The sequence below is a fragment of the Nematolebias whitei genome, chromosome 13 (assembly GCF_014905685.2).
Source record: "Nematolebias whitei isolate Nwh7 chromosome 13, NemWhi1, whole genome shotgun sequence".
In the NCBI taxonomy this organism is placed as follows: domain Eukaryota; kingdom Metazoa; phylum Chordata; class Actinopteri; order Cyprinodontiformes; family Rivulidae; genus Nematolebias; species Nematolebias whitei.
Window position 1 is genome coordinate 16,464,465 of NC_056510.1, and position 12,796 is coordinate 16,477,260.

A 12,796-nucleotide genomic window follows, 5' to 3' on the forward strand; every position below is an offset into this window, starting at 1 on the left:
ATATATATATATACCTGTATATATTTCTTCCCCAAAGAGCTTCTTCAGCTACCATAAATGTTATGCCCAATTGGCCAAATGTAACACTGACTGATATTTGTCCAATATGTTGTTTATTTGTCTTTAATTTGTTTGTGGAGAATGGGCTGATGAGTGTCTTCCTATAAGGCCATGTTCTCATTAATATTTTCACCTTTATTTTTTTCATCTGTAACTTATAAATGGACTGCTCTTATATAGTGCCTTTCTATCCAACTAGGACACGCACAAAGCCATATATCCACGCATCAATCTATTGTATTACATTTCTGCAAATCTAATCTGAGTTAATCATTCTATAGAGGTTAATAAGGGCTTTTTAGATCACATTCATACATCAATAGGGCACACATCAGAGGCAATGAGGGGTTCAGTGTCTTGCCCAGGGACACTTTGACATGAAACTGTATAGTGGAGGAATCAAACCCACAAATCTGTCATTGGAGGACAACTGCTAAAACCACTTAGCCACAGCTGCCTAATGTATACACTCTGTATGCAATTCACAGGCCAAACTTGCATTTGTACTTTTTTTTCCCACTAATGATCTTTAAAATATTGATAAATCCCAAATTTATGCCAATAAGTTATTGTGCACACCAGATATTTGACAAGTTCTAGACTAATTTAACTTTCTTCAAGTTATTTCTGTTGAAAGTGGAAGTGGCTCACCAAAGCATCTGTGTCTGTAGTTGGATCAAATTATTTCCAGGTTCTAAATTGGACTATGGGCCCATTATTTGGTGCAACATGTGCTTTTTAGTTGAACAATCCCCCACAAAGCATCTGTATCCTTTATTTGGCAGCTATAATAGCACTTTGACAGCCACACTGTCCTGTTGTGACAGCAGTACAGCCTTTTAAACTTGTTAAAGAATAAAAGTCATGACATTGAGAAATGCTCTGGTGTTCCTTTCCTGTTCTCTGTATTATTTGGTGCCCCCTGTAAAAAGGGCAGTACCGGTAGGTATCTTTGTTTAGCCTGGCCCCTTCTAATCCTGTTGAAAGGCTTTTAAGAGTGCGGGGCAAGGAAAAAGAATATGCGAGCCACAGCGGCTACATCAGCCCCCTTAAGGAGCCAAGGCTCCCCAACTCATTGAAATCCCAAGAAACTTCACACCTCTATGGAGGGGATAAAAATAGACACCATCTGTCCCCCCAGGCTCAGTTACAGCCTCATTCCTTTTGGCATGGAAGGAGGGAAGGGAAGGAAACACTTAGATGGGTAGAGGTTGGCACCAGAGTCTAAAAGCTCCTCTCTAGTCATTGCATGTGACTGTGTGACCTCTGCTGTATGTTTTGAGGCAAAATGAATTTGCCTGTTCAGTCGTTTCATTCCCTACAATTACTTTTTGAGGGTTTCGACCACCACAATGACAAAACGTCAGTGACCAGGGGTCTTCTGACACCTTTGGAACTGTACACTACAGTGCACTCACCACATAATTTTTCTCCTCAGCTCAAGTTCTTCACGTTTCATTAATCATGCTTAACGCAGGAGCACTCCAGGGTCAGGGCAGGTGTTGTGTTTTAAAATCAGTGCCTGTATCGTTTCTCATTTACAGAATCTTGATGGCACCTTTTAACTGTTTCATGCTTGAGATGTCAGGTCTGGTCACGTCAGCGCAGAGGATCTCTCTCGTAGATGGAGGTCAGAGTCAGAAAAACTTTGAATTGAGAAACTTGAGGTATTGCTTCATTGAGTCATGAATTCAATGAGCTAATATACTTTTCATTTATCTGTGTGGCATACTGTGTAGTTACCACATCTAAGCAGTATATATATTTTTTTTCTTATTTCGACTGCTCCTTTGGTCAGGGGTTGCCACAGTGAAATAAGTCGCATGAAGACTTTGCAATTATTTTTATGCGGGATGTCGTTCCTTGCACAACCACAGACCACCGAGCTACCACAGCCATCTGTGTGGAGCAGAGAGCTGCTAGGGTGCCCGGAGGAGCAAATGGTGGGGGTTAAGGGTCTTGCTCAGGGTACCAGAATGGGGCAAATGAGGGTGGAGGCAGGTTTGGGTGCTTCACCTATCCCACCCACATTTTAATGTTGTCAGTACTAGGAGTTGAACCTGTGATCTTCTGATCACAGGCCCACCTTCTCTAACCTCAGTGCCACCACTCCCACTATATAAAAATGAAAAAAGGCTGGTGTACAGACCAAAACAATAAAGTTGAAAATAACTATGACCCTGCTGAGGCATGTGGTGCCCGATTTCATGCATGTGCATTGGTATCAAAGGTCAATATGTGGTTTGGTTGCAAGAAGTATCTTGTAATTTAGTATCTCTCAAAAACTCTTTTGCATATGGAGCATACTGCTACAATATGTATCCGTCTCTGCATGGTAGATAACACACTTGTCTGAGATATGGCCAACTTAGAGGCAACTTGTGCATATGTTGCCAGAGTAACACTGGCATTTAGGACTAAAACATTTCAAGATACATGTATGTTTTGAGGTATAAACGGGATTTGCAGATTTCCTGAGATCAACTTCCTGTCAGGCATGTTGGAGGATTAACGATAAAAGTGTAATAGATTACACAAAGGAATAGCTAAGATCTTCAAGTGCCCCATTAAACATTGACAATGAATCAGTGCGCACAACAAGACCTTCTCACAAACTGAATGAAGACATGAGGACTTCATGTAATGACAAAATGATTCCTGTGGGGAAAAAAGTATTCTGATGAATTGATTTGCTCATATCAGACATTGTGTCATTACAATCACTTTATAGGACATAACGTTAAAAAGATGTGTGTTGCCATTTAAGAACGGCATCATCTCAACACTGTCACTTAGCAGAGCCCACAGCAGAGCTGAGAAGATGTGACACAGAATCAACACATGGTGAGATCAATCAAAACAACTGCAAGGACATAAACAAGGAAACAAAGTAACAGAACTCCAAATCACATCAGTGAGAGTTAAATTAAATGGGTACTTTAACAATGTACATGAATGGATCGATATTTTTGGCCTTCATGTGAGGTCATAGAACAGAAGAAGACCCTACCCTAAGGATGAGACCACCGCCTGAAAGCGTCAAACATGACACTGCACTTCCCCAGGTCAACAGCAGCACACGTCAGGCCTGAAATAGATCAAATGAACAGATAAACATATTTAAGGCCACTTTTTAAAATGTCTAATAGAAAACGTTTTGACAGATATCGTAATGTCCACTGTGTTTTGGTTATTGTTCATGGCATCCAATAAAAAGTGAGTTGTTCATTCTTAGCCTCTTATTTTTCTTGAAGAAAACAGAAATCTGGTTTTAGAGTCTGCTCTTTTGCTTCTACACATTTAGCTGCTGAGAGAAAGTTGAATTATTTATGCATGTCTTAAATGTGTTTTATTGTCCACCAAAGTTCAGTCAGGTCACCTGGACGGTTTCTGTTTTTGTTGAGATGTTTCATCCTTCATCCAAAGGACTTCAGTCCAAGGAGCCATAACAAACCGAGTCCCACAAGCACACTCACATAGTTGGCCAACCAGTTTGATGGTGATAAGATGGTTTCTGGGGCCCGCCCTCTCCCCCCCACCCCCGTTGACTCCTCTGAGATAGCCATAATCAAAGTGGTTCAAAACATCAAAGTTCATGCCCAATAATCCAGGTAAAAAAAATCCAACAAAGTTCAGTCAAGTCATTTGAACCTCAAGGATGAAACATCTCAACAAGAAAAAAAAAAAAAAAAAAAACATCCAGATGACCTGGCTGAATTTTGTTGAATTTTTTTAACCTGGATTATTGGGCATGAACTATGGTGTTTTATAGTGTTGATGGTGTGACAAAGTGGAGCTAACCAAAAAGCTGCATATTGTGAAGGAGCCTCAAAACATTCATGAGATGCTCACCAAGATAAGCTAAAGCACCATGCAGAGGTTTTGTTTGTTTGAGAATTTTTAAAGACGTTTTCAGATGATATTTTCCTTGTGTGCATATGCCCAACTTAATGTGGTGTGAAATGAAAAGAGGTGAAAGAAATCACAGAACCATTACCTTGACAGCTTTCAAAATTATTTTGATATTTCTGATTCTGCTATGATGGACAGTCGGAAATCAGCACTGCAGTTTTTTTGTTGAACAGAACTTTATTTTCTCCTTAAAGGTCTGACCTCACACCCCAGGATCATGTTCTCTTAGAAGCTGCCCACTGATGATGAATAAGGGCCTGCAAGTTTAGTTATGAGAACAATGTGTTATCTAAGACAATGTTTTAAAATATTGTTGTAACAGAACACTCAAACATATTTAGAAGCTGATCATATATTATACTGGGGGCAAAGAATTCATTTAGAAAAGAAAATTTATATTGAGGAAATTCAGATGTGTCGAACCGCAATTTTTTAAATTTAGATTTTCTTAAAAGTAATAAAATCCTTTCCTTTTTCATTTACACAATAAAACTTGTGCGGTTACATGCGATTGCTAAACAGACTTCATCTGCCCCCCTCACCACCACTCTGCCCCTTTCATAAGCCGACCTGCCATCACATCTTAATAAAGCTCAGCTCTGCCAGGCTCTTGAATGCATCAAGATTCTGTAGTGGAGCTCAGATTGGACCGCAGCACAGGTGCAAACACTGGGGCAGGCTTTCTATAGGGGGAGGGAATGAAGAAAAGTCAAACGCAGAGAAGATGCAGTGGAGTGCCGGGGGTAGATGACAGCTGAGGGACTGGGCTTTCTGTGGCTCATACCCTGACGGAGATGGGGTCAGTGAAAGCAAGTGGGTGGGGAGTGTGTAGGCCAGGGGGCGGGAGGGTGAAGGATTTTATGCAGCTCCTTCGTCACCATCCCCTGCCTTGGCGGTAGGGGCAGGTTGCACCCCTGGGGCTTGGAGACAGATATAGACAAGAATTAAGGAAGCAGAATTTGCACTTTCGGCCTTGTCTGTGTTACTGGCAACAGCAGCTGAAAGCCGCTCGAGAGCTCCAGCTCATTGTGCTTTTACATCACATCCGTCCTATGGGGATGTGTGTGTGTGTGTGTGTGTGTGTTTGTGGGGGGGTGGGGGGGGGTACTTAGCTCCAAACTGAACAAAGGTGCTGCTTTGTCCAACACAAAGAGCAGAATCAAATTGGATGTGAACAATATTCCTTCTTTCCCCTTCTTAAGCCCAAACTTCTGACAGTTTGGGATTAAAAACTAACTTTCTTCTCATCACCATTTCTTCCCAAAGACATACATCTGAAGAAAAAAAATCTTTATTGATCTCTGTGAGCTGTTTCAAACACATTAAGTAGGACTGACTGCCAAAACAAGGCACTGGTGCACATTAAAATATAAATCTTAAGATGCCTTGTTTATATATGGCTGTCCCTTTTTATTTTTTCCCAAATGTAAAGGTTCTTTGCCATCCATCGTGTTATGTATTCGATTCAGACTTACGCACACACAATGCATTTGCCAGACTCCAAAATATTCATATTAAATAAGAAAAAGAAAAATAAGGAATGTCCATATTATATTAATTTACATATTTGTCCTGGTGTACCATCCAGATATAATCTTGACTTGCTCCGCAGGTCTCAGGTGCCCCTGTCCTGCAGTCATGTGCCAGAGGCAGGAGACACTCAGGACAGGTCTCTAGTCCATCACAGGGACACATAGAGACAAACAAGACAAACAATGGGACAATTTATAGTTATAAGTTAACATAACATTGTTTTTTGGTCGGTGGGAGGAAACAGGAGAAAACACGCATGCAGTCTTGGAGCATTTTTGTGTGTGTGTGTGTTCTTTAAGGCTTTAAAGATACAGCCACCATGTTTGAAAGAAAAAAAAATGTGAAGCTCAGATCCTGATAAACCTTCAATCATCTTCCAAACGTGTCATCCGGATGTTCCGTGCGTAAAAGTGAAATGTGGTCTGGAGGAAATCCTTTAAGCCCGCAGGTAAACTTTCACACCACGTCCACTGTTTTCATTTCTGATTGATTGAATGAACAAACTCCCTCTGGTCTGCAACCTTATATTCTATGTTTAGAGAGAAGCCCATCACACTCTCTCACCACTCCCTCCCATGCGCCATCCAATCCTTACAGGGGAACGGTGTTGACGAGGGTCAAGAGGAAAAATAGCCTCATATATACGCCCAAAGGGTGATTTCTTCCTCTGAGTCCCCTCCATTCTGTCGTGCACTTCTTGTGTGTCACCCAAACCGGGAATTGTCTGCACCTGTAGGACAAAGTAGTTGAGCTATCAGTTGAAATGGCACCTAAGAAAGATCCCAAGGCTCCCGTCAAGAAGGCTGAACCGGCACCTGCACCTGCACCAGCACCGGCACCAGAACCTGCAGCGGCTCCTAAGGCTCCAGCCGTCGACTTGTCCGCAGTCAAGGTATGATGATACTGAAGGCTCTGTCTGATGGGTGTAAGGAGGAAGTGATATGATGCAGGTGGCTCAGGAAGAGCTTGGACTCAATTTCATTTTAACATGCATAACTAAACTTTATGAGTGCAGTTTGTTTAGGGCACAGACTCAAAAAGAAAAGTTGTCATTTGTTTTTAAGGAGCTGATCATGTGAAGATAGAAAAGGCCTCCGTATTTATTTTATTAGCTTGAGAAAAAAAAAAACATTTGAACATTTTCAAGAGCTACACAGGAAGTAATGTGGGCAGCTTCAGATCTGGAAAACAAGAAAAGTGACTGAGCAGAACCATGGATAGCTCATCATGGTTTAGACCAGGGCTATTCAACAAAATTGCTTGGGGGTGGGGGCTACAGTTTCTGAAAGCCAACAGCTTCGGGGCTGAACATGCAGTGATTAAAATCATTCTGTAAATAAACTAAAGTTTACAATTATCTGTTACCTTTTAAATTAGTTTATTTTATTGCATTGAATCATAAATGCAATAAACAGAGCCCAAAACCTAAACCCAGAACCATTTTTTTTAATTTTATTTAACTTTTTTTTTTTTTAAATGAAGTGAGCCAGATTGAGGTCATCCGCAGGCCGGAAGTGGCCCGAGGGCCGCCAGTTGAATAGCCCTGGTTTAGACCACTCCCAGGTCTCTAAGGATTGGATTTACTGAGTAGTGACTAATGCATGATGGCGATGCATAATGACTCCAAATGTGGACATGTTAATGTAGCTAAAGATGGAACAACCCAGGTCATGTGCCTCCACCTGAAGCTAACTAATGGCAGATTTTGTTTAGTTTTTTTGGTCTAAGTTATATACAAAGTGCCTTTAGTTCTGCTGGTGTTCTTGTTGAAACGTATGTGGTGTTGCGGACATATTGCACTTACACAGCTGCTTTCTGTTGCCTTGTAGATAGAATTCAGCGCAGACCAAGTTGAAGGTATGTAAGACACCTCTCACCATTGCAATCACACTGCATCACATGACATTTGACACAGTTCCCAAAAACAGACATAAAACTGACCTTTCACCTATTCCTCACCTGACCTATTGACAGTCAGCCTTAAATCTTTATTTCAAAATTTTAACAACGTCAGAGTTTTGCGAAATAGAATACTTTAAAATGCACAAATCACTGAGTGACAGGTGGTAAAGTGTTACAGACAGGGGGCCACCTCAGTCATATATGTGTTTTGGCATTCCTCCACAATATGAAATGTCTTGAGAAATTTGAGAGAAGGCAAAAGAAAAAAAAAAGGTATATTGGAAAAAAAAAATCATCTTTGAACCAAACATCAAACAGTTATTGTGATTTTATTGAAAGTGAATTGCAGACTTGCTTAAATCCTTTATTTGTTGTATGAAAATAAGTGAATATAGCTGTAGTGGTTACCTGTGCAGCAGGTCAAAATCTATTAAACTATCACCTGCAACCAGAGCAGAAAAAACAAACTAGTGTAAGAAGCATTAAAAGCTTTTTTTTTGTTTAACGACAAAACCGTCTGGTGTCACAGATGAGTTCAGTACATCTTTGGATCAGTGAAATTAAATATGCACGGAGCAATAAGCAAAAATGAACAATAAAATGACAGTGCAGTCTTTGCTGCTGGTTCCTATTGGCCACCACGGGACCAGACCCTCTGTCTGACCGGCTGCTGGTTACACTGCTGTCAGCATTCCCTACTTTTACCCGGCTCGCCCCCAGAAGGCCTTGCCTTTAAAAGGAGAGCTCATGTTCTCAGCTATGTTGGTCAATTCCAAGGTGGTATTTTAAAAAGAGCAATAGCTCTGCTGTGAGAGAAGGAGACAGCTGAGACTGAAATAGTGCATGGGGTGACGGGGCTCAGTAGGAGTCAGTCCATTCAGCCAATGATACCAAAACCTTCTTGGATGTCTTGGGCTTATGTGTTTTCCCTGTCAGTAAGGAGCGTAGCTGCTTCCACCTGGTGGCAGGTGTGCAACAGCTAGCTGCATTTTATTATAAAAAGAAAAAAGAAAAAAAAGGAGTTAAAACATGCATTTCAATGTCACTATTGGTGTTTTTTTTTTATTTTTTATCCACCTATAACTGTTTGGGCTTTTTTTAAATCCAAGATTATGCCCAAATTTAGAAACTCAGCAAAGAAAAACATAAAAAAAATAAAATAAAATAAAAGATTTTTCAGGAATTTCAATTAAACAAAAAAAAAAAAAACAACCACTCTTGCAGTTGTTAATTCCAAAAATTGACGTGGCTAATGCAATTAAATGCAAAATAAGTTACTGTTTTAGATGATGAAGTTGTCACAGTTTAGTAGTTTGAAAACATTCAATAAAAAATTAGGACAAAAGCTCCACTTAGTAAAACTCAAACACCTCTGACACACAAATGTAAATAACTCAATAAAAATGAAAGCAATGGTTGAATAAAGTCAACACATTCTCTTCTCCCTCCATTCAATAGACTACAGGGAGGCCTTTGGCCTGTTCGACAGGGTGGGTGACAACAAGGTGGCTTACAACCAAATCGCTGACATTATGCGCGCTCTGGGACAGAACCCCACCAACAAGGAGGTGAACAAACTGCTTGGAAACCCCACAGCTGAAGGTAAGTGACACATTCAGTAACATTAAAATCGGATGCATGGTGTTACTGGCACACACATGCCTGTTTTAAGTAGCCATTGAAGTTTTGCAGAGTGCAACTTGTGAGTAGGTTCAAACCAACTCACTGAAGGGGGAGGAAGGAGTAGACATTAAGCTTTTTATTAGAAGAGGCCAGTGCATCACTGCTTTTTTTCTTGTATTGTTGCTCTAAATAACTGCAAAGTGTTCAAATGTGCATTGTTGTACTCTTGAAAAACTATAGATGTGGTCCTTGCAGGATTACGGCAATGACTAACTAATTTAAAAATGGTTGAACATGATTGTTTATTATGAACAAAGCCGTGAACCCATCAGCTAAAGCATTTTATCTGCAAAACTCACTTTCATCTCATAAACCTGCAGAGCTTGTATAAATGGTCAATTTAGTCCTAATTCTTATTATTTTTTTATATTTTTACAACCTTTTTTTGTTGTTGTTCTTTCAATCAGATATGGCCAACAAGAGAGTAGAGTTTGAGTCCTTCCTCCCTATGCTCCAGACCATCATCAACAGCCCGAACAAGGCAGGGTTTGAGGACTACGTTGAGGGTCTGCGTGTCTTTGACAAGGAGGGCAACGGCACTGTGATGGGCGCTGAGCTGCGTATCGTCCTGTCAACACTGGGTAAGTTCTGAAATGCTGCATATAAAATGTTTGTGCTTGTGTTGTTTTGTGTGGTTTTACCACCAGACGTCTTCTGTCTCCTCCTGTAGGAGAGAAAATGAATGAGACTGAGATTGACGCTCTCATGGCTGGGCAGGAGGATGAGAACGGCTGCATCAACTACGAGGGTGAGACACAAGTTCAACATGACCAATATAGTACTGCAAGTATTACTGTTAAAATAATACAAAAAAAGAAGAAGATTCAAACTAGGAATAACATCAAAACTGTTTGGTTTTTTTTGTTACATTTTTGCTGACACCACCTATTGTTTTATCCTATCAACATATAGCATTGATGTTATATGTCGAATAGCAAGATGAGCTGCTGCTATTTATTAATTTTTTTAATTTATCTATTTTCTGAGAAGACTACCTACAAGGTAAAACTGTGAAATCTCTCATTACTTTCAACTAAACAATAAAAAAAGGTTTAGAGTATCAATTTCAACTTTAGCTCATCCCACATAGCTAGCACGACACCACTTCTTGGTTAGTGAATTAAAGTTTTGAAATATTGAGGCTAATATTTTGCCCACTGCCATCCTGATCTTAGAAGCAGGTACTTCAAGCACTGGATCTGATTATTTTAATTCTTAGTTTCATTACTTATTTCTCTTCTTTTCCTTTCTTTTTTGCTGCCCTGGCCTCCATCTGCAGCCTTCGTCAAGCACATCATGTCTGTGTAAGGACCCCACCACTGCAGCTGGTGAGCATCAAATAGAGCAGACCCCATGGTGTCGCGACATCCACTCGCTGTTTCCTGAATCATCTGTGGAAGCAGGGGGGACAATGGACTAAGAGATGTCATTTCATTTTTTTTGTCCAACTTTTATTTTTGTCTAAATGGTGCTTTTATTTGATTTTTGTCCCTTCTCTTTTCCTCTTCCTGCTACTTGGAAAGCAGTAACTATTTCCCACGAGGTGCTTCTTTCCTCCTTATCAACCAAGTACCCTGATCTCATTGGTGGGGTGGGGTAGTAATTACAGAGGAACAGTGATGGAGGGGGAGGGGGAAAATGATGACCACTCCCCTCTCACTTATCGTCTGTCTGGCTGTCTGCCATTCAGGTGACTGGTTTGGCCCAAGGACTGGCCATCTAAAGAAATCCATCCTTCACCTGACCCATCCCTGAGTCTTAACCTGTTGTATCATCTGCCATTTCACAATAAACTTTTCATACTCCCATTTTATTTTACCATTTCTGACTCCGTTTCATATTACAGGTTGGGCAATGCATTTAGTCAGATATCCATTTAAAGTAGATGTTTGTGTTTTTACTACAAGCTGACCCAATGTTTTGAGATCTTAAACATAGTGAGGCACACAGCTTTGATCCAAACTCTTGTTTCTGATTAAGTAAATCTTGAATTACTGCATCTGAGTATATTGGATACATACAGAATTAGAACGTTGTAGTCAGTGGTGATTTTAGCCTTTTTTGGGGGGTGCTAAAGCACCCCTAAATTTTAACTCAGCACCCCTAACAAATAAAGAAACCACCATTATGATTTTTTAAGGAAGCTTAGTTCTCAAACCTTACCATCACCAAAATATTGAATACATTTGGAATAAGTATGGAATAAATGATGACACAAATGGATCAGTAAAATCTATGATATTTTACACGAGTCGAATTCTCGACACCACCTTTCAATCATTCCAGTAGGCTTGTCAGCAAATGACCAATCGGCAACCTCAATTTGTAAAAGGTAGGATGCATGACATAAGTGGAGCGCTACATCTGTAGCATCTTAACTAGTGTGTCTATTGTGCACCGCAATACAGTTGTTGGCAAGTGTCAGCCGAGGGTGGTGGTGGTGGTGGTGGTGGGGTGTTAGGATGCGTGAGAGAAGTGTGCTCTGTTCAAACAAGGAGAGCTGTTGGTCAGGCTACTTCTTGTTGTGCCACTAACTCTGAAAGAGTTATTGAATCAAGTGTTTACAGGTAAACGGAGATGTTTACAACTCATTAAAATACACCAGAATGCAAGAAATGGCATTTACTTCATTTAAAAATTTCTGGGGGAGGACCACCATAAAAACCTTTCATATTAAGAAAATAATTCCAGCTGCTTCTATTTTGTTCTTTTCATTTCCCATGTCCTGGATGACTGATATATGGGAAATTACATATGACTGCATATAAAACATATGATACTAACATTAGTGTCGAACATGTGATGGAATCGATACTTGAGTTTGTTGTTACCTTCAGTACGTTTTTCCAGAAATACAATGCTGCGCTAGAGGAGCCATAAGGAGCCAAGATTAAATGTGAACACAGGACCAAGAAACCCTGTCAGATGATAATTTAATCGGTTCTGATCACACAACTTCAAAATCACACATGCTAACATGTAGCATTCATAATTACTTAACTCAGCATGCTGCGTGACGTTAAGTTTTCTTCTGCGCAAGCGGGTCACCTCACATCTGTAAATGTTCACGCTGGAGTCTGATGGAGGTCACATTTTAATGATAACGTGAACGACCATGAAAAGAATCAGATCTGAGCAAAGTGTGAACATAGCCTAAGCTATGTCCTGCAGGTGAGATACTGACTGATAACTTAGAACCCCACTTCAGCAGCTGGTGTTTGTTTCTGGTCATAGTGGAACACTTTTCCTTTGTATTAGATTTCCTATTGTCCCAATAGAAACAAATCTTAGAAAGATTTATAATAAAAGGTACAGTCAGAATATAAAACATAAAAGACAGTAGAACAGGGGTCTGCAACCTTTACAATCCAAAGAGCCATTTCTGCCCTTTCGTTCACCACATTAAACATGTCCAGAGCCACAAAGCCTGTTAAAAAATGTTATTATCAACTGGTAGCCCATGGGCCACTTTAAGTTTGTTAGAGGGGGCTTTTCTGGCCAGTAAGCATGAAATTATAAAACTAAAAACTTCCATTGATTAACATTTGATATTTTTACATTTAAAACAAAATAAAAGACTGGATTCCTTCCATCCATCCATCCATTATCTTTACTCACTTCTTCCTTATCAGGTTGCAGGGGGTCACTGGTGCCCATATCTAGGTCACAAGTCCATCACAGAAGACTGGATTCTTGTAAATATATA

General features: G+C 40.2%; 2 protein-coding genes across 2 annotated transcripts in view; both read left to right on the forward strand.

The window, feature by feature from the left end:
• The window catches only part of cps1 (carbamoyl-phosphate synthase 1, mitochondrial), an 80,995-nt gene that overhangs the window by 65,990 nt on the left and 2,209 nt on the right, over positions 1–12,796 (forward strand). The window lies entirely within an intron of this gene.
• myl1 (myosin, light chain 1, alkali; skeletal, fast) lies at positions 6,140–10,898 on the forward strand. The gene is made up of 6 exons (XM_037686903.1): positions 6,140–6,397; positions 7,335–7,362; positions 8,866–9,009; positions 9,498–9,671; positions 9,761–9,838; positions 10,370–10,898. The coding sequence occupies exons 1-6, from the start codon at positions 6,269–6,271 to the stop codon at positions 10,396–10,398; spliced, it is 582 nt and encodes a 193-aa protein (XP_037542831.1). The 5' UTR covers positions 6,140–6,268; the 3' UTR covers positions 10,399–10,898.

Bases quoted from the DNA above. Each gene is read 5' to 3' on its own strand.
- myl1 (XM_037686903.1), top strand. From the start codon at position 6,269: ATGGCACCTAAGAAAGATCCCAAGGCTCCCGTCAAGAAGGCTGAACCG. The intron at 6,398-7,334 runs GTATGATGATAC...GTTGCCTTGTAG, and splicing joins TCGACTTGTCCGCAGTCAAG to ATAGAATTCAGCGCAGACCA. The intron at 7,363-8,865 runs GTATGTAAGACA...TCCATTCAATAG, and splicing joins CAGCGCAGACCAAGTTGAAG to ACTACAGGGAGGCCTTTGGC.